At 39.7% G+C, this 20,744-nt stretch overlaps 1 protein-coding gene across 3 annotated transcripts in view; it reads left to right on the plus strand.

Moving 5' to 3' along the window:
• COL4A5 (collagen type IV alpha 5 chain) overlaps nucleotides 1-20,744 on the plus strand; it is a 358,160-nt gene that overhangs the window by 244,122 nt on the left and 93,294 nt on the right. For all 3 annotated transcript variants that reach the window (XM_036460732.2, XM_036460733.2, XM_036460734.2), the window contains exons 34-36: nucleotides 15,495-15,593; nucleotides 16,935-17,024; nucleotides 17,430-17,569. In XM_036460732.2, coding sequence (XP_036316625.1) covers nucleotides 15,495-15,593; nucleotides 16,935-17,024; nucleotides 17,430-17,569 — 329 coding nt within the window. The remainder of the gene's footprint in view (nucleotides 1-15,494; nucleotides 15,594-16,934; nucleotides 17,025-17,429; nucleotides 17,570-20,744) is intronic.

Below are 20,744 nucleotides of genomic sequence, written 5' to 3' on the forward strand. Positions count from 1 at the left end.
TTTTGCCTTTTTCATTTCTGGTTTGTTTATTTGAGTCCTCTCTCTTTGCTTCTTGTTGAACCTGTCTAGAGGTTCATCAATTTGTTTATTCTTGCAAAGAACCAGCTCTGGTTTTGTTGATCTTTTATATTTTTGTTTGTTGTTTGTTTGTTTGTTTTTTGTCTATATGTTATTTATTCCTTGTCTACTTTTTATTCTCTCTGTCCTTCTGCTCATTCTGGGCTATTCTTGTTGCTTTTTTTTTTCTTCTTCTCTTTAATTCTTTGAGTTTTAGAGTTATATGATTTATTACATTTTTCTTGCTTTTGAGATAGTCCTGTAGACTGCTTTTACTGTGTCCCATAAGTTTTGGATTGTTATGTTTTTTATTGTCCTTAGTTTCCAGGATGTTTTTAAATTCTTTTTTGATCTCATGGGTAATATTTAATAACACTGCTATTTCAGTTTCCCAGTGTTTGAATGTTTTGGATTGTTTTTGTTATAGTTTATTTCTAATATTATGCCATTGTATCTGAGAAGATGCTTGATATAATTTCAGTCTTCTTGAATTTGGAGACTTTGCTTGTGACCAAATATGTGGTCTATTTTTTGGAGATGTCCCATGTGCACCTTGACAAGAATGTATATTCCTTGACTTTGGGGTGAAATATTCTGAGTTGTCAATTAAAATCCATCTGATCTAGTGAGTCATTTAGGATTTTTTTTTTCTTTTTGCTGATTGTTTTGTCTAGAGGATTTATCCAGTGATGTCAGTGGTCTATTAAAGTCCCTACTATGATTATATTGTTGTTGATCTCTTCCCTTGATATCTTCCAGGAATTCTGTTATGTATTTGGGTGCTCCTGCATTGGGTACATATATGTTTACCAGGGTTATATCCTCTTGTTGTATCAATCACTTTAGTATTAAGAAGTGGCCTTACTTATCTCTTGTTATGGCCTTCACTTTGAAGTCTAATTTTGTCAGATATAAGTATTGCATCCCTAGCTTTTTTTTTTTTTCATTTCCATTTGCCTGAAAGTTATTTTTCTATCACTTCACTTTCAGTTTATGTGAGTTCCTTGTTTTGAGGTGGGTCTCTTGTAGATTGCATATATATGGGTCATGTGTTGTTGTTGTTTTTTGTTTGTTTGTTTTTATCAATTCAGCCACTTGATGTCTTTTTATTAGAGCAGTTAGTCAGTTTACATTTAAAATTATTATTGAAAGGGTACTTTTTTGTAGCCATTTTTATTTATTTGAGCCTGTGTTCCAACTTATCTTTTTATTTCTTCTTTTTACAGCATTCCCTTTAGTGTTGGGTTTTTTTTTTGTTTGTTTGTTTTTTTCTCTGTGAATCTCCTGATTTCCCCTTCAATTTTGATTGGTAGTCTTGCTGGATAGAGTATTCTTGGATTCAGTCCCTTGTTTTGCATCATTTGTATATCTCCTTACATTCTCTTCTTGTTCGATTTTTTTTTCTGCTGAGACACTCATTTGATAATCTGATGGAGGATTTTTATAGGTAACTCTCTGTTTCTCTCTTGCAGCCTTTGATATTTTCTCTTTGTTGTTAACATTTTTCATTGTAATTATGTCGAGTCTTGGTGTGAGTCTTTTGGGATTCATTTGCTTGGGATTCTCTGTACATCTGTAACTTTTTTATCCCCATATCAGGGAAGTTTTCTGTCATTATTTCTTCAAATAAATTTTCTAATCCTTGCTGCTCATCTTGTCCTTCTGGCAAGCCTACTGTTTGCATGCTATTTTTTTTTTATTTTATTAAGGTATTATATGTGTACATATCTTTCCATTGCCCCCCCCCCACTTCCATACATGCCATCCTCCCTCCCCCAGAGTTTTTATCCAATTTGTTTAGCTTATATGCATGCATACAAGTCCTTAGGTTGATCTATTATCTCCCCAATATCTCCCTATCATCCCCGCTGTAATTTGACAGTCTGTTTGTTTGCTTTCCTGGCTCTGTATCTATTTTTTTGTTCATCACTTTGTAATGTTCTTTATTATCCATAAATGAGTGAGGTCATGTGGTGTTTCTCTTTCATTGACTGGCTTATTTCACTCAGCATGATGTTCTCCAATTCCATCCAGGTTGCTGCAAATGATGAGAATTCCTTCTTTTTTATGGCAGCATAGTATTCCATTGTGTAGATATACCAGTTTTTTATTCCAATCATCTGCTGATGGACTCTAGGGCTGTTTCCAAATCCTAGCTATTGTAACTTGTGCTGCTATGAACATAGGGGTGCATATTTCCTTTCTGATTGGTGTTTCTGGTTTCTTAGGATATATTTCTAGGAGTGGGATTACTGGGTCAAATGGGAGTTCCATTTCAGTTTTTTGAGGAAACTCCATACTGTTCTCCACAGTGGTTACACCAGTCTGCATTCCACCAGCAGTGCACGAGGGTTCCTTTTTCTCCACAAACCCGCCAACACTTGTCGTTTGTTGATTTGTTGATGTTGGCCATACTGACAGGTATTAGATGGTACCACCCTTATGTTTGAATTTGCATCTCTCAGATAATTAGTGACTTTGAGCATGTTTTCATGTGCCTCTTGGCCTTCCTTCTGTCTTCTTTGAGAATATTCTATATGGGTCCATTGCCCATTTTTTTAATTGGATCATTTATCTTCCTTTAGTTGTATAAGCTGTCTGTAGATGTTGGAGATTAAACTTTATCAGTGATAACATTTGAAAATATGTTCTCCCACACCATGGGCTTTCTTGTTGTTTTGTTGTTGGTTTCTTTTGCTGTAAAAAAAGCTTTTTATTTTGATGTAGTCCCGTGTGTTTATTTTCTCTTTAGCTTCCATTGCTCTAGTGGCAGTATCAGTGAAAGAAGTTCTTTTACCATATGTCAGATTTTCCTACATGTGGATGCCTCTAGTATTTTTTATGTTTAAGTCCTGTATCCATTTTGAGTTTATTTTTGTGTATGGTGTAAGTTGGTGATTTAGTTTCATTTTTTGCAAGTGTCTGTCCAATTTTCCAACACCATTTATTGAAGAGACTGTCTTGACTCCATTGTATGTTCATACCTCCTTTGTCAAATATTGAGTATAGAGGTTTGGGTCGATATCCGGATTCTCTATTTTATTCCATTTATCTATATATCTGTTCTTGTGCCAGTAACAGGCTGTTTTGAGAACAGAGGCCTTATAATACATTTTGAAATCTGATATTTAGATCCCTCCTACTTTATTCTTCTTTCTCAGCATTGCTGTGGCTATTTGGGGTCTTTTTTTTGTTGCAGGTGAATTTTTGGAGGATTCTTTCTAGGTCTGTGAAGTATGCCATTGGTATTTTAATGGGGAGTGCATTGAACTTATAAATTGCTATGGGAAGTATGGACATTTTGATTATGTTGATTTTACCAATCCATGAACATGGTATGTTCTTCAATCTGTTGACATCATACTCTATCTCTTTTTTTCAGTGTCGTGTAGTTTTTCCGCATATAGGTCCTTTACTTCCTTAGTTAAGTTTATTCCTAGGTATCTTAGTTTTTTTGGTGCGATGATAATTGGGATTGCTTTTTTAGTCTCTGTTTCTGTAAGTTCACTGTTGGTGTATAGAAATGCCATAGATTTCTTGGCTTTAATTTTGTATCCTGCTACATTGCCAAATTCGTTTATTAAATTTTTTAATGGAGTCTTTTGGGTTTTTTATGTACAATATCATGTCATCTGCAAATAAGGATAATTTTACTTCTTCTTTTCCAATTTGGATGCCTTTTATATTTTCTTCTGGTCTAATTGCAATGGCAAGTACTTCCTGTACTATGTCAAACAGGAGTGGTGAGAGTGGGCATCCCTGTCTTGTTCCTGTTCTTAGAGGGAATGTTTTTAGTTTTTGCCCATTGAGTATGATGTTTGCTGTGGGTTTATCATATATAGCTTTTATTATGTTGAGGTATGATCCTTCTATTCCCATCTTGTTGAGAGTTTTTATCAGGAAAGCATATTGGATTTTATCAAATGCTTTTTCTGCGTCAATTGATATAACTATAATGATTTTTATTTCTCAATTTGTTTATGTGATATATCACGTTTACTGATTTGCAGATATTGTTACCATCCTTCCATTCCTGGAATAAATCCTACTTGGTCATGGTGTATGATCTTTGTGATGTTCTGCTGGAGCCGATTTGCTAGAATTTTGTTGAGGATTTTGGCATCTAAGTTCATGAGGGATATCGCCTGTAATATTCTTTCATTGTGTTGTCTTTATCTGATTTTGGTATTAGGGTGATGCTGGCTTCATAGAAGGAGTTTGGAAGTGTTCCTTCCTCTTGAATTTTTGGAATAGTCTGAGGAGAATAGGTTTTAGTTCTTCCTTGAATGTTTCATAAAACTCTCCTATGAAGCCATTTGGCCCTGGGCTTTTGTTTGCTGGAAGCTTTTTGATGATTGTTTTGATTTCTTCCAAATCTATAGAGATTTTTAGATTACTCCTGAATGAGTATTGGAAGGTCATATTTTTCTAGGAATATGTCCATTTCCTCCAGGTTGTCCAGTTTGTTGGAATAGAGTTGTTCATAGTATTTTGTAACAATCCTTTGTATTTTGGTAGGGTCTGTTGTTATTTTACCTCTTTCATTTCTGATTTTGTTTATTTGTTTCTTGGTTAGCATGGCTAGAGGTTCATCAATCTTGTTTATCCTTTCAAAGAACCAGCTCTCGGTTTTGTTGATCTTGTGTATTGTTTCTTTGGTCTCTATGTCATTTATCTCTGCTCTGATTTTTGTTATTTTCTTCCTTCTGCTTACACTGGGCTTTCTTGTTGCTCTTTTTCTAACTCTTTGAATTGTAGAGTTAGATAATTTTGTTTACCATTTTTTTTTGTTTTTTTCAATAGGCTTATAGAGATATGAGCTTCCCTCTCAAAACTGCTTTTGCTGTGTCCCATAGGTTCTGGATTGTTGTGTTTTCATTGTCATTTGTTGCCATGATGTTTACAATTTCTTCCTTGTTTTCTCTGTAAACCCAGTCCTTGTTCAATACCATGCTGTTTAGTCTCCATGTGTTTGATTTCTTTGGATTATTTTATTGTAATTGATTTAACTATTTTATGCCACTATGATCTGAGAAGATGCTTGATATGATTTCTATCTTCTTGAATGTGAAAATACTTTGCCTATGTCCCAACATATGGTCTATCTTTGAAAATGATCCATGTGCACTTGAGAAGAATGTATATTATGTGGCTCTGGGGTGAAATGTTCTGAATATGTCGATTAATTCCATCTGGTCTAGTGCGTCATTTAGGATTGATGCTTCTTTGCTGATTTTTTTCTTTAGATGATTTGTCCAAAGGTGACAGTGGGTTATTAAAATCTCCTACTATGATTGTATTGCTATTAATCTCTCCCTTAATGTCCTCCACCAGTTTTTTTTTTTTTTTAATGTATTTGGGTGCTCCTGTATTGGGTACATGTATATTTACCAGTGTTACTTTTTCTTGCTGGATTGCTCCCTTTACTATTATGAAGTGGCCTTCATTATCTATTGTTATGTCCTTCACTCTGAGATCTAATTTGTCAGTTATAAGTATTGCTTCCCCTGCTTTTTTTTTTTTGTTTGTTTGTTTGTTTTTTCCATTTCCATTCGCCTGGAAAACCTTTTTCCCTCCCTTCACCCTTAGTCTGTGTTTCTCTTTTTTTCTGAAATGGGTTTCTTGTAGACAGCAGATAAATGGGTCTTATTTTCTTATCCAATCTGTACTGTGTGTCTTTTGATTGGAGCATTTATATCCGTTTACATTTAAAGTTTTTATTGATAGGTACTTATTTGACGCCATTTTTATTCTATACCTCTGTGTTCCTACTTCACTTCCTATTTCTTTATTTTTACAGTAGACCCTTTAGCATTTCTTGCATTGCTGGTTTGATGGAGATAAATTGCTTTAGTCTTTTTTTTGTCTGGGAAGCTCCTGATTTCCCCTTCAATTTTGATTGATAGCCTTGCTGGTACAGTATTCTTGGATTCAGACCCTTCCTATGCACGACTTTGTATATTTCATCCCTTTCCCTTTTGGCCTGATGAGTTTCTATTGAGAAATTAGTTGCTAGTCTGATAGGGGTTCCTATATATGTAACTTTCTGTCTCTCTCTGGCTGCTTTTAAGATTCTTACTTAATCATTGGTGTTTGCCAATTTAATTATAATATGTCTTGGCATAGGTCTTTTGGGATTCATTTTGCTTGGGAACCTGCGTGCAGCTTGGATATGTGTGGGTTTTTCGTTTCTATCACAGGAAAGTTTCTGTCATTATTTCTTGAAATACATTTTCCATGTTTTCCTCAGTTTCCTTTCCTTCTTGAACCCCTATTATTCTAATATTGTTTGTTTTGTATTGTCCCAAAGCTCTCGTAGGCTCTCCTCCTGCTTTTTAATTTGTTTTTCTAGAATCTTGGGTACTTTTTATCCATCTTGTCTTCTAGCTCACTGATGTGGTCCTCTGCTTCTTCTAGTCTACTCTTGAATATTTCTATTGAGTTCTTCATACCATGTTTCCCTGAAAATAAAACATCCTCTGAAAATAAGACCTACTTACAGGTTTACCTTTTGAGTGAAATATAATGCATCCCCCGAAAATAAGGTCCCCTCTAGGCTCTGTCTCAGAATGAAAATTAATTTACCATAAACTGATCGCTAGGGCCACCTTCTGACTGGCATCTAGCAACCAGTGACATTACACAGAGTCCTGACGTCACTACTGTGTAAAGGCGGAGCGGAGGTCAGAGTGAGAGGTGAGTGCGTGGTGGGAGAAAGGAGGAGACTTTCGCAGATGCGTGTAGAAGAACAGGAGGATTAGAGTGGACGGGATGTGGCAAAGGTGGTGAGTGCTGGTCTGTCTCTGGTGACACTACCTTATGCTCGCTGCCACCCTCATGATGACTGAAGTTTCTCAGTCAGTGGCAGACCCTGCTCCAGCCCAGATCCAGGCCCCAGCAAGCCCAGTGACAGTCCCCAGGCAGGCCCCGGGGTGTAAATGTCTGATAAAGGGGTAGGGGGATGTCTGGTGAAGGTGTTCAGTGGCACAGGGGTGGGGGGAGGGGGATCACTTAAAATGAAACAGGAGGATCAGAGGGGGCAATCAAAATGACACAAAAGGATCAAAGGGGGTTACTAAAATGGTAATCCCCCCTCTGATTCTCCAGTGCCATTTTGATTCCCCCTCTGATCCCCCCTGTGTCATTTTAAGTGATCCCCCTCCCCCTACCTTGATACCCCAATTCCTTTTTTTTACCCCTAGAAATGAGCACAAAAAGAAAAAGCTACTCCGTGGAGTACAAGAAAGGAATCGTGGAAGACTCTTGGGGCCAAAATCTTACTGCTTTCTGCAAAGAGAAAATGTTGAGTATCAGATTGGTCCAAAAATGGTGAGCAGAGTATAGTAACCTCATTGAACAAGTGGACAAGGGAAATGCTAAAAAGCGCAAGTATGGATGAGGTCGGCAACCATTAATTTCCGAGCTGGAAAACCTGATCTGTGAATGGGTTGTTGACAGGAGAGCAAGGGCTTTGGTTGTGAATAGAGCTCAGATTCAAGAATTTGCCCTTGCAATGGCACCACAGTTTGACATAGACACCGAAGTCTTCAAAGCATCACAACACTGGCTGGATAATTTCCTTCAGTGAAGTGTACTGTCTTTAAGAAGATCTACAACATTGTTTAGATTGGAAGATACTCAAGTTATTAAGCGAGCACTTGCATTCAAGTCCTTTATTGATGATGCTGACTTCTCTAAATACTATCTTTCCAACATGATTGCTATGGATGAAACTGCAGTGTTTATGGGCCAATCATCTCAAACAACAATTGAACAGCGGGGTGCCTCCTTAGTGTACATTCTCTCCACTGCTTATGAAAGTGCACGTGTTTCCTGTATTTTGGCAATTCGTCTGGGTGGCACTAAAATCCCACCTTTAATCATTTCTAAGGGTAGGAAGGAAAAGATTGAATGTGTTTTGGGTGTTTTTATTCTTGAAACTGAAGAAGCCTGGACCACACAAGCAGTTATAAGAAAGTGGGTCAGTTTAATGCTGCCGCTTCTTATGTGAGGGAGCCAAAGAGATCTGCTAGTCTGAGATGCAGTGAGCATTCACCACGCTAAAGACATGAAGACATTTCTTCACGAAAGAAAAATAGATCAGATAATGATTCCGGCATGAATGACGGCCTATCTCAGACTCTTGATATTGCAATAAACAAGCCATTCAAAGACAATTTGTGCATGGAAATTAATGACTACATTGAAAATAGAATGAAGAGAAACCAGCCTGGAAACTGTGTGGAACCTAAACTGCAAGAAGTTGTGACTTGGGTGAAGAATTCATGGGAGAAAATCACTGACATTTGCATTGTAAATGCACTGCGAGCAGGCTATGTTGACAAGAAGTACTCATTTAAAGACAGTGCTATTGCTAATCATGAGAGATTTGGTCCACTGATTCTGAAAGAAATGGAGTCACAGGAAATTCAGGAATTGGATTGTTATGATGATGTTCCAGAAGATGATGATGACATGATTGTCATTGAATAAATGAGTAAATTCTTGATACTGTAGGATTCACAGTTTGTCTGGTTTGTGTTGACAACTACCGTACTACCGTAACATATACAAGTAATAAATTTCCTTTATTTTCATTTAACAATAAATGTGTACCGTATTCTTCTTCATGGAAAAATAAGACATCCCCTGAAAATAAGACCTAGCACATCTTTGGGAGCAAAAATTAATATAAGACACTGTCTTATTTTTTGGGAAACAGGGTAGTAGAGATGACATTTTTTATTTCTTCTTGGTTCATCTTCATTTCCTCTTGGTTCTTCTTCATTTCCTCTTGGTTCTTACTCATATTGTCAAATTTGTCCTCCATTCTTTTAAGCCATTTTATGATCATTACTCTGAATTCTTGCTCTGTTAGGTTGCTTGCCTCTAACTCATTTACTTCCTTTTCTGGTGATGCCTGCTTTATTTTCATGTGCAGGCTATTGCTTTGTCTCCCCATGGTCTCTCTTTTCAGGATGTGTGGTTATGTAATTCTCTTTCTCCTGCATTGATTTAAAGGCACAAAATACAACACTACCAGGTACAACACAAAAGGCACTGAACAGGAATGTATTTGCGATATTAATAACCTCTAATAAAGGTGACCACTAGAGAAAGGCAAATTAGGGGATAGGAGAGAAAGAAGAAAAGTAAAAAAAGAAAAAGAAGAGGGATAAATAAAGAGACAAAAAAAGAAGAAAAAAAAAAACAAAAAAAAGAGTGTCAAGCCGAAACTGTTTTGGCTCAGTGGTAGAGCGTTGGTCTGCAGACTGAAAGGTCCCAGTTTCGATTCTGGTCAAGGGCATGTACATTGGTTGTGGGCACATCCCCGGAAGGGGGTGTGCAGAAGGCAGCTGGTCGATGTTTCTCTCTCATCGACCTTTCTAGCTCTCCATCTCTCTCCATTCCTCTCTGTAAAAAAATATATATATTTAAAAAAAAAGCAGTGTCGAAATGAAATTAGGAAACAGGAGAGAGAGAGAGAGAGAGAGAGAGAGAGAGAGAGAGAGAGAGAGAGAGAGAGAGAGCGCACAGACTAAGAGAGAAAAGGGGAACAAACTATATATATGTGGAGAAAATTCCATTAGAACAACCACTAATCCCAGCAAATGCCAGCAAAAATACTTGGAGATTAATACAAACTATAATACCCACTAATATCATGCAAGGCTAGGATAAACACAAGTAAAAAACAAACAAAAACAAAGCAATTGAAAACTACTAAGCAACAATAACAACAAAAGAATAAGCATATCAATCTCACTAAAAAGCCTAAAAATTCAATATAATCAATATTCACGCAAAGAACAACAAAAGGACTGAGAGGAAAACAGTTTGTGTTTTTTTTTTAATTTTTAATATATCAAAGAGAGTGGTATTTATGCACTTGGAGCAGTGGGTTGGAAATTAGGTATATAGGTAGGGTGAGAATTTTTGCAGGAGGTATACAGAAAGAATAGGGAAAAACTAAAGCAGGAAAGGGTTAAGGTAAACAGGAGACGAAAAGAGGGATGGTTAGTAAGAGAGTGATGGCGTAAAGGTCTAGTAGAGATAGAGTTGAAAGATGCTGTAGTAGAGATGAAAATAGAATGAAGAAGACTAATCCCAATGTAAAATAAAGAGAGATAAAAATGGTATTTTAAAAAAAAAGAAAAAGGAAACAAAAAATCCAGAATAGCAGTAGTAATAATGATGATTGAAACTAAAAAATGTAATAATTGAAACAATAAAATAAAGTGAGGGGAAAAAATTCATTTCTTAAGTAAAAGATGTAAAAAATGAAAATAAAATAAGAAATATAGAAAAATTAGCATAAAAAATGGGCAGTGGTGGTCATTCACTTCCTCTGTTATTCTATTTGGCACGCCTGTTTCTCGGTCCAGACAGTATTGCAGTTCCCTGCGTTCCACTGCACCTCAGTTTTGTAAGCTAGTCCTTAATTTTAAATAGGCTATTTCTTAGTTATTTGTGTCCTTTTATTTTTGATTAATTAAAAGTAATAATAATAATAAAAAAATAAAAAGTCAGTTTGTAATTCAGCCCCTAGGTGGCAGTGTTTCTGGATTGACTTCCCCATCTTTTTGGCTGCTCTAGCCTTCCTTCTCTATGGCCCTCTCTATGGTTTGTCTAGGTAGGGTGCCTGGGTGCTGGCTCCCAGATCATCTCTTCCCGCTCTGATCCCCTGTTTCCAGGAAGGCAATTTCCCCGTGCAGTCTCCCAGGATATGCCAAACTGGGCATTCTTTTCTTAGTACTCAGAAGCAAGGGGGTGAAGGAGACCAGGCGCAGGATGAGTCTGCACCAAGGTGTCCAGATGTTCTGCTTTTGGCGGGACAGTCCCGATTCATAATTTGTTTCATGTCACTTGGCATTTTAAAAAAGTCCCGATTTTTGGGAAGATCACACCAAACCCAGCACTGGGTCTTGCAGCGCTCGATTCTCTCTGTAGCCACTGCCTCGGAGCCGCTCTGGCCGTGAAGCTGCTGTAGCCACCACTGCCGCCGCAGCAGGAAGCCAGATCCCTCATGTTATCCCCGGCAAACTCTGATCTTTTCATGGGTGATTGAAGAACTCCCTTAAATCCAAGTGTTTGTGCTGATTGGGGCATCACAGCTGTTCAGTGGTCTCCACTGTTGTGGGCTTTTCAGGCCTCAGATAAGATCCTCTTTTCTTTGTAAGATGGAGTAGTTTTCCCTCTGAGCGCCTAGCTCCAGGAGAGGTCTCCGCCATAGTGCGGGCTGCTTTGTCAGGAAATCCTGTCCAGCAGACCCCTACCTTCTCTTAGAGTTCTGCTACCCCTCATCTTGCCAACTAACACTCTCTGAGCAACTCTCAGGCGCTCCTTCTATCTGCTCTGGAACTAGACTCAGAACAGGACCATCTGTTTGGCCACCATTTTGTCTAGCCTGTTTGTATGCTATTTCATGTTGCATTATCCCAAAGCACCCTTAGGCTCTCCTCCTGCTTTTTAATTTTTTTCTCCAGTTGCTCTTCAGATTGGGCTTGTTTCTGTACTTTATCTTCTAACTCATATTTTGGTCCTCTGCTTCTTTTAGTCTACTGTTGAAGCCTTCCATGGTCTTTTTTATTTTAGTTATATCATTTTTCATTTCTTTCTTATTTTTACATAGGTTGTTGATTTTCTCGTCTATCCAGTGTATGAACTGTATGACCATTACTCTGAATTCTTTTTCTGTCATGTTGCATGCTTTTGTTTCACTTATTTCCTTTCTTGGAAATTCCTCCTTTTCTTTCCTCTGGTGATTGTTTCATTGTCTCCCCATTCTGACTATCTCCAGAAGGTTTAAACATCGTCAAGTTGTGGCAGCCTGGGCCATGTGCAGTGGGAGTATTGAACTCCTCAAGTTCACTGAAGAGCTCTGACATCAAGACGTACAGCTTCTGTGGGTTGGTGGGAGCCACACTTACCCTGGGTCAGTCACAGGTGCTTATTGTGCCCTCGTGTGCACACTTAGAATCAGGGACCCTGACTATGCCATGTTGAAACAGAGAACCCGCTGGTCTCCTTCACCCCCTTGCTTCTGAGTACTAAGAAAGGAAGGCCCAGTTTGGCATATCCTGGGAGACTGCACGGGGAAATTGCCTTCCTAGAAACAGGGGATCAGAGCGGGAAGAGATGATCTGGGAGCCAGCACCCAGGCAGCCTACCTAGACAAACCATAGAGAGGGCCATAGAGAAGGAAGGCTAGAGCAGCCTAAAAGATGGGGAAGTCAATCCAGAAACACTGCCACCTAGGGGCTGAATTACAAACTGACTTTTTATTTTTTTATCAAAAGTCCCCTAGTGCATGTCAGGAGTTAGAGGCTCCCTGTGTCTGTTCCAAGAATAGAGTATCAGAGTCTCTGTTGCTTGGTTATACCTCACACCAAGAATCAGGGTCCCTGTGTGCTCATGCACCGAGAATTAGAATCACTGGCTTTTAATGTGAATGTACTGAGAATTAGAGATCCCAGACACACGAAATGATAAACAGAGTCTAGTCGCTCGTGCTCATCGCTGCCTCTTGTGTGGAGATTCAGAGTCCCAGATCTGCTTGGGAGACCAGGTTGCACAGTCGCACTGTGTTGGCAAGAGGTCCCCTCCTGCCCTGCAGAAAATAGCCTTCTGTGTGCACTTGACCTGAATCAAAATCAGGTGTCACTGCTCTTCAGTCTGGGCGTGGGGTCTGGTCATATGGGTGTGCACTGTGGGAAATAAACCCCCTGTGTTCATGCACCCAGGCTCAAATTGAGTGCTGCCACCCTGTGTGGGCATAGGGTCTGGTCGTGGGAAACAAACTCCCCAAGTTCACTCATTTAGGTTCAAATTCAGCACAGTCTCTCTTCTTGGGTGCAGGGTCTGGTCATGGGAAACAATCTTCCCAAGTTTGTACCCCCAGGCTCAAATTCTGCACTGTCTCCCGGCATGGGCACAGGATCTGTTCACACAAAACAATCTCCTCAAGGTTGCACACCTATGCTCAAATTCAGTACAGTCTCCTTGCCTGGGCACAGAACCTGGGCGAGGGAAACAAATTCCCCGGGTTTGCATGTCCTGGTTCCAATTCAGTGCTTACTCTCTGCTAGGGTGCAGGGTCTGGTCATGGGAAACAAACTCCCTAGGTTTGTACCCCAGGCTCAAACTCAGCACTGTCTCCCTGCATGGGCTCAGGATTTGTTCTCAGAAAACAGTCTACCCAAGGTTGCGCATCTATGCTCAAATTCAGTACAACCTCCCTACCTGGGCATGGAGCCTAGTCGCAGGAATCAAATTCCCCAAGTTCGCATGTCCAGGCTCAGATTCAGTGCTGTCTCCCTGCCCTGCATGGACATGGGATCTGGTTGCAGAAAACAATCTCACCACGGATGCACATCTCAGGTCAAATTCAGCACAGTCTCTCTGCCTGAGTGCAGACCTGGTAGTTGTAAACAAACTTCCTGTGCCCGACACCAAGGCTCAAAGTCAGGTAGAGGTGCCACTGCTATGTGTCTGCACACAGAAAGCACTATTGTGCAGCTGGGATCTGGGAGTTCCTATGCCACTGCTATGGGGGGCAGCAAGATAGTGGGATTGGCTTTGTGACTCACAGAAATCTGCGGCCAGTGTACCTGGAGTCTTGGTGTCCCTGGATCTGCAGCTGTGGTCGCAGATCTATTACCAGTGTGGCTATAGAATCCTGGTTTGCTATCAAAACCGGACTGGCAAGGCTAGTATCCTAGTCTCAAGCTGTTCTGTTCTTCAAGATGACGTGGTCTCTGTGCCACTGGTGTCCTCCCTGGAGTGTTTGTGGTAACAGTGGGGTTTTGCCATCTAAGACTGCCCAGATTGGAAGCCCCTTGAAATACCTTCAGGATCTAACTGTCCCTATTTCACCCCACACACACACCTCCACACACATTCCTCTATCGCTCTCTCACTCTCTCCCACACTCTCCCTCCCTATCTTCCTGCTGGTCACCATCTTTTTACCCTGTCATTATTTCTTCAAATAGGTTTTCAATCTCTTGCTCTTTCTAATCTTCTGGAATCCCCATAATTCAGATGTTGGCATATTTGAAGTTGTCCCAAAGGCTCCTTACATTATCTTCATATTTTTGGATTCTTTTTTCTTTTTGCTCTTCTAATTGGGTGTTTTCTGCTTCCTACTCTTTCAAATCTTTGACTTTATTATTGGGATCCTCTCCTCTATTGTTGAAACTCTGTTTATTATTCTGTATTTCAGTCAGTGTATACTTAATTTCTGACTGGTCTTTTTCCATCTTTTTTTTTTTCATTCTGAGGTCCTTGAAGGTCTCACTAAGTTCCTCAGAGGTTTCTAGAAGATTCTTAAGTAACCTTATAACTGTGGTTTTGAAAACTATATCCAGTAGTTTGCTTTCTTCAATTTCTTTTATTTTTTACAAGTTTCTTTGTCTCTGCATTTTGGCTACATCCGTGTATTTGTATACATAGGGTCACCTATGTATACAATTGAAGAGATCCTGTACAGGATATACCCTTATGGGCAGGACTTTCTTCAGTGGGGATTTGGTGCTCACTGATTCTGCTCCTTGAGTGTGTCACTTATGGATGTTAAGAGTTGTAATCTGCATTGGTCTCACATTGACCAGTGGTCCACTTGTTCTTAGGTCTCCAAAGAGGTGCAAAGTCAGTCATTGCCTGGAGCCACCCAGCAGGAGCTACAGAGAGATCTGAAGAATCCTCCTCTTTTTATGGGGTTTGGAAGTGCCCAGATGAGGCCCAGCTATGAAGCAAGGCAGACTTCTGCAGTCCTAGCCTTTGCCTTCTTTTGATAGCTTTGGGGGCTTTGTGACCCAACTGCAGTTTGACAGGTTTTAGGCTGAGAAAAGACTGGCCATTCATATGCAAAACTCTCTGCACATGGCTTTGGTGGGGTTGTAAATTGGATGGGGCTGGGTCTTAGGGAATCTCCAGGGTTGGGCAAACAGCAATGGCTGCCAGTCAGCCCTGCACTGGGGAGGTCCCAGCTTAGGAACAATGACTGCTGTGAGCACCTCTATCAGGAAGAAAGCCCAGAGCCAGTCAGTCCAGTTTCTTCTTGTAAGTGTCTGGGTCCCCCAAAGTTTCGCCCAGCACTGGAGCTCAGAGCAAGTGGGAGCTTGTATTTCCCTCCTGATTAAAAAAGTGGCATACCAAGATGCCAGCCTGTTCTGCCTCCACATCTTCACGCCTCCTACCAGTCTCAATGTGCTTTCTCCTTTACCTCTCTAGTTGCAGTTCTTCTACTCAGCCAGCTTTCCTGCAGTTCTGGACGATAGTTGTTCTGTCTTTTATTTGTAATTTTAATGTGGTTGTGGGAGGCAGCAATGCAGGTGTTTACCTATGCCACCATGTTGGTGCTCCTTCTTTGCCAAATTAATTAAATGGATTAATAATATCAGCCTAACTTGTTTCTCTTATTCTCATCATTGGAAGGTATACCTGGAATTTCAGGGCCAAAAGGTTACCAGGGTTTACCTGGAGACCCAGGGCAACCTGGACTGACGGGAAAACCCGGATTACCAGGATCGCCAGGTATGTATAATAGACCACCTGTAGATATTGGATAGCTGATCCTGAACCCTAAAAAAATTAATTATGTATTTTTCATGTGTGATGATATTTTGGATATGGTCATGGAAATATCCTTGAATAGCAACTGAAACATGGTGTTCTCCTTTAGCAAAAATATTGCCATTTGGCCCAAGTATCAAAAGTCAAAACATGTAGGATGTTTTGCTTTGGTATTGTTTTCTTTTTGTGGTAATAGCGGAGTTACACAGAATCAGAAGTATATCCAAGTAAGGTGCTGGGTTTTATTTACATAAATTGTAGCATAAGTAAATAAGACAGTTATCTAGTAGGAGCCTTCAGACAGGGTCAGTAATTATGCCATGTTAAACATATGATTTTAAAAATAGATGCTTATTTTTTTTAAAGTTTCCGGGTTGAAAATTTTACAACATACCTTGGCAGTCTGTTACAGTATTAATCACCCTCTTACAATGATCTCATTGATATAGCAGTCAACATAGATTTTTTTCTTATCTCTAATAAAATTATTTCTTGCTGTGTTTGAAGCCATTTTCTTTTACTTGGGCCCCTAATGAATAAAGAGGACCTGGTCCCATCTTCATAAGAACCCGTGAGGTCCATTATTCTGCATGACATTGCCTTTATGTAGTTGGAAAAGGACACTATCTTTCTTTATATCATTCAATTTTGTTTTCTAGTCCCCAAGTTAAAGCAATTGTAAAAGAAAAAAAAATCAATGAAAAATTGATTAAGGCAACATTGGGGACCTTAGAGCTCAAGCACCTAAGCTCTAAGAAGAATGTGTAAGCAGAGAAGCCATGACTATTGGAGGTGACAATCCAGAACCTCTCCATCAACATTTATTTACCCCTGGCCTAATGTACTGGGTTATATCATGACAGATTACCACTTTCCCCTTTTTACTCTCACATAATCAGAATCTACATGAGAAAGTTACTTCTGAATATTTTAAAAACAGATTCATTATGTTTTATTCATCTGTGATTAATACAATAAAGCATATATACATACCGGTACAACAAATGGGACTTCAGGGTTTTGTAATAGTTTTTGGCAAATAACAAGGTGTCCTTGTAAAAGTTTTGCATTTTAAAAATAAATTTGTATTAGGAGACCTCTATTATTGAGATTATATTGTAGTATGATCTGAAGGAGATTTCTTGCCCATTTTATGCTAGATTAAGTCTTTGGAACTTGATCATGTATTAAGATTGGATCCATCCAATTCCATACTTGCATTTTAATTATGATCCATTCCAGGAAACCAAGAAGCCTTAATATTGATGACTTGTCTTAATTTTACCAATTTGACATTTCTAGGTCCTAAGGGTAGCCCTGGTCTCCCTGGGGAGCCAGGACTTACAGGACCACTTGGACCTAAAGGAAATATGGGTGATATGGGATTTCCAGGTGAGTATTAAAATCTCCCAAGTATTTAGATCTACTAATGGAAGATAGTTGACTGCTTTTGTTATCACAAAAGAGATTGGTGTGAATAGAATCAAACTGAGACAATCTCTAAGTTAATTAGTTGGGAAAGCTGTCTCATTATATAAATATTTGAACTAGGAATTAAGGGACAGAGCCTTAGAAACCTTAAAAGTAAAATTTTACAAACTTGTATATGTTTTCAGCTGTACCTTCTTTCACTTAAACTTCCTGTTGAATAGGCTTTTATAAGATCTTGTTTGTAAAGCTCATTGTTATAAAGCAGAATTTGTAGAATTATTTAAAAAAAATTGGTTATATGCATGACATATGTACCACAAATAAAAGGTATTTTGTAAAATATTGCATTTTACATGTTTTCAATAGGCCCTCAGGGTATCAAAGGTTCCCCTGGTATTCCCGGAGTTCCTGGACAACCTGGCTCTCCAGGATTACCTGGACAGAAAGGAGAGAAAGGTGATCCTGGCGTTTCAGGCATTGGTATTCCAGGTCTTCCTGGCACAAAGGTAATCCTACTATAGACATATGCCTGAGGAGATGTGATTTTTCTATAATACTGTGCTCATTCCTATTTTTTCATTAAATAAACGATAGCCTGGGATAGGCAAGAATTCATTCCTTCTCTTATTTCTTATTTTAATAAGGATATAGGTTTTAGGGTTTTCAACCTGTGAAGCTGCAACCAGCATGGCTAGGGTTCAGGGTCTAGAGAAGGGCTCCACACTCTTGTGGGGTCAAAACATAGGTTCAAAATAAGACCACCGGAGGCTGATGATTGATTAAAAAACCAGGCAAGGATTTATTGAAATAACTGGCTAGGACAGCCACAAGAGCACCACACGCAGGTGGACTCCGCATGACTGCACCATTTCAGGGGTAGGCAGTCCCTTTTAAAGGTTCAAACCATAGGAATTTTCCTTTGTTCTATTAATAAATTCTAAATCCTAAAGACTACATTCTAAAGACTGGGGTCAGCCAGCAGGGTCGCAGCTAGTCACATCCTGCTGGACATTAGAATGTGGCCCTATCTTGTAATAGCCAATAACACAGAAGCAGAGCTCAGAGGTTATCTATAGTTTCTATCTCGGGGGGTTATCTACAGTTTCTATCTCTGAAGGTTATTGAGTTAGTGGTAATCAATCTCCTGTGGTCCTGGTCCCAGGCAAGAGAAAATTGCCTTAGTCTCCAGGTCTCCACCTGGAAGCTGAGTCTGTGTTTAATCAGGTGCAGGAGCCAGACTTAGCAGGGTTAAAATTCAAACAGCAGTTTTTACCTGAGATGTATATTCTTAGTGTCTTATTTCACACACAAATGAATACACTGGACAATAAATATGAATTTATAAATCAGGGCTGGGTGAGGCAGAAAACCTTTCTCTAGGGGAAAGGCTTCACTGGGGCTCAGGCCCTATTAGCTCTGATTCAATTTTAGAATAAACATCTTGCCCTTGGGCAGGCAAGCAATCTGGTAGCAGACAGACTATCTTAAAGGTCAGTAAATATTAATAAATATTTACTCTGATACTATTAGGTCAGGAAATTGCTTAAGTCACCAATTGTCTCAACAGAACAATTGGTGCATAGTTTTTAGCCCTTGCTAAAGCTCAGGTTCATTCATCTTTCTGAGTTCCCTGATGCGCTTTCATGATAGTGTAGAGTAGGATCCAGCAGCAGCCAGTCCATGAAAGGGGGGAAACTTCTAATTAATCTTAATTTTTTTTCATGTTTTAGTAATGCTAAGGCATATTTCTGCCTGATTTTGGTTTTATTTACCCTTTTTAATGATATGGTTGTTGGTCTTTATTCAATTATTATTATTAACAATGTGATAAAACTTATAAAGAACGTAACTTCAGCTTTTTTTGTAACTTAGGCAATTAATGAATGTAGAATAGTATTCTTAACTGCATATCTGAGGTACTTCTTCAAAAACAATTTTCCATATTCCTCTATGACCCTAGTCCATGAGAAAACTTGTTGTATAAGCAATCAGATTTAGAAGTTGTTTTAGAATCATGGACTCAACAAATATTTGATAACTTCTTAATTCTATGTAAAAAGATTATAACTCTTACTGATTTGTAGAAGTACCTTATAACTAGCAAAGCTGCATCTATTCTCTATAATATATATTGCAAATATATGCTCCCAGTCAATTGTTTGTCTTATAGCATTGTTTTAACCATTCAGTCAGACCACAAAGCTAGAGAGTTTTTGAAGAGAAATTGTGCCATTCAACTTTCACAAACATAGTGAAAATTTCCACTGAGATAAGAATTTATTGAATGATATTTTTAAAATAATTTCTTTTTAATAGTGTACAAAGACTATAATTTACTATATATGTGTATGTGTGTATTATAGATAGCTTATCATTTTTAAGACTCAATTTTACTCAATTTAAAAATCTCGATATTGTACATAAGACAATGCTGCTTCTTCCAAATGTATGTATCTTTTATTTATAGACATAAACCACAGGTGTCAAACACAAGGCCCGCGGGCCAAATCCGTCCCGCCAGGCCTTGCAATGTGGCCCGCACCGCGCTGTCATCACTGCACTCCGCTGCGTTTCCATCACAATGACAGTTTATGACTGTTCAGTAAACCATTTGGCCCACGATTTAGGCTGGATTTTAGATTTTGGCCCCTTCTCTGATTGAGTTCGACACCCCTAACATAAACTCTAGATTTAGCTATTGTAACAGTCAATTTTAGCTAGCTTTCCTTATTAGCCCATACATATATTCCACATTGTCTTTCACTATTATCTAGTACTAGAGGCCCTGTGCATGAAATTCATGCATGGAGGGAAGCAGTGTACCTCAGCCCAGCCTACACCCTCTTCAATCTGGGACCCCTTGAGGGATAGCTGACTGCCCGTTTAGGCCCGATCCAGTTGGACATTCCTCTCACAATCCAGGACTGCTGGCTCCCAACTGCTCACCTGTCTGCCTTCCTGATTGCTCCTAACCACTTCTGCCTGCCAGCCTGATCACCCCCTAACCATTCCCCTGCCAACCTGATTGATGCCTAACTGCTTCCCTGCCAGCCTGTTTGACCTTAATGCCCTCCGCTGCAGGCATGGTCACCCCTAATTGCCCTCCCCAACAGACATGGTCCCCTCTGCCCTTTCCTGCAGGCCTGGTCACCCCCAACTTCCTTTCTCTGCTGGCTTGGTCATCCCTAAATGCCTTCCCCTGCAGGCTTGATTGCCCCCAACTGCCCTCCCTTGCCGGCCTGGTCCCTCCCAACTGTCCTCCCCTGCTGGCCTGATTGGCCACAACTGCCCTCCCTTGCAGGCTTGGTCCCTCCCAACTGTTATCCCATGCTGGCCATCTTGTGGTGGCCATCTTGTGTTCACATGGGGGCAGTCATCTTTGACCACATGGGGGCAGCCATCTTGTGTGTTGGAGTTTTGGTCAATCTGCATATTACTCTTTTATTAGGTAGGATAGAGGCCTGGTGCATGGGGGAGAGAGATGGCTGACTTGTCCTGAAAGGTGTCCTGGATCAGGGTAGGGGTTCCCTTGGGGTGTGGGACAACTTGGGCGAGAGGTCTGTGATGGTTTGCAGGCCGGCCATGCCACCTGGCGACCCAAGCAGAGGCCCTGGTATCTAGGATTTATCTATCTTCTACAGTTGGAACTTTGTAGCCTGGAGTGGAGCCAAGCCATCTACT

This window comes from Pipistrellus kuhlii, unplaced genomic scaffold, assembly GCF_014108245.1.
Source record: "Pipistrellus kuhlii isolate mPipKuh1 unplaced genomic scaffold, mPipKuh1.p scaffold_m20_p_33, whole genome shotgun sequence".
NCBI classification, from domain to species: Eukaryota; Metazoa; Chordata; class Mammalia; order Chiroptera; family Vespertilionidae; genus Pipistrellus; species Pipistrellus kuhlii.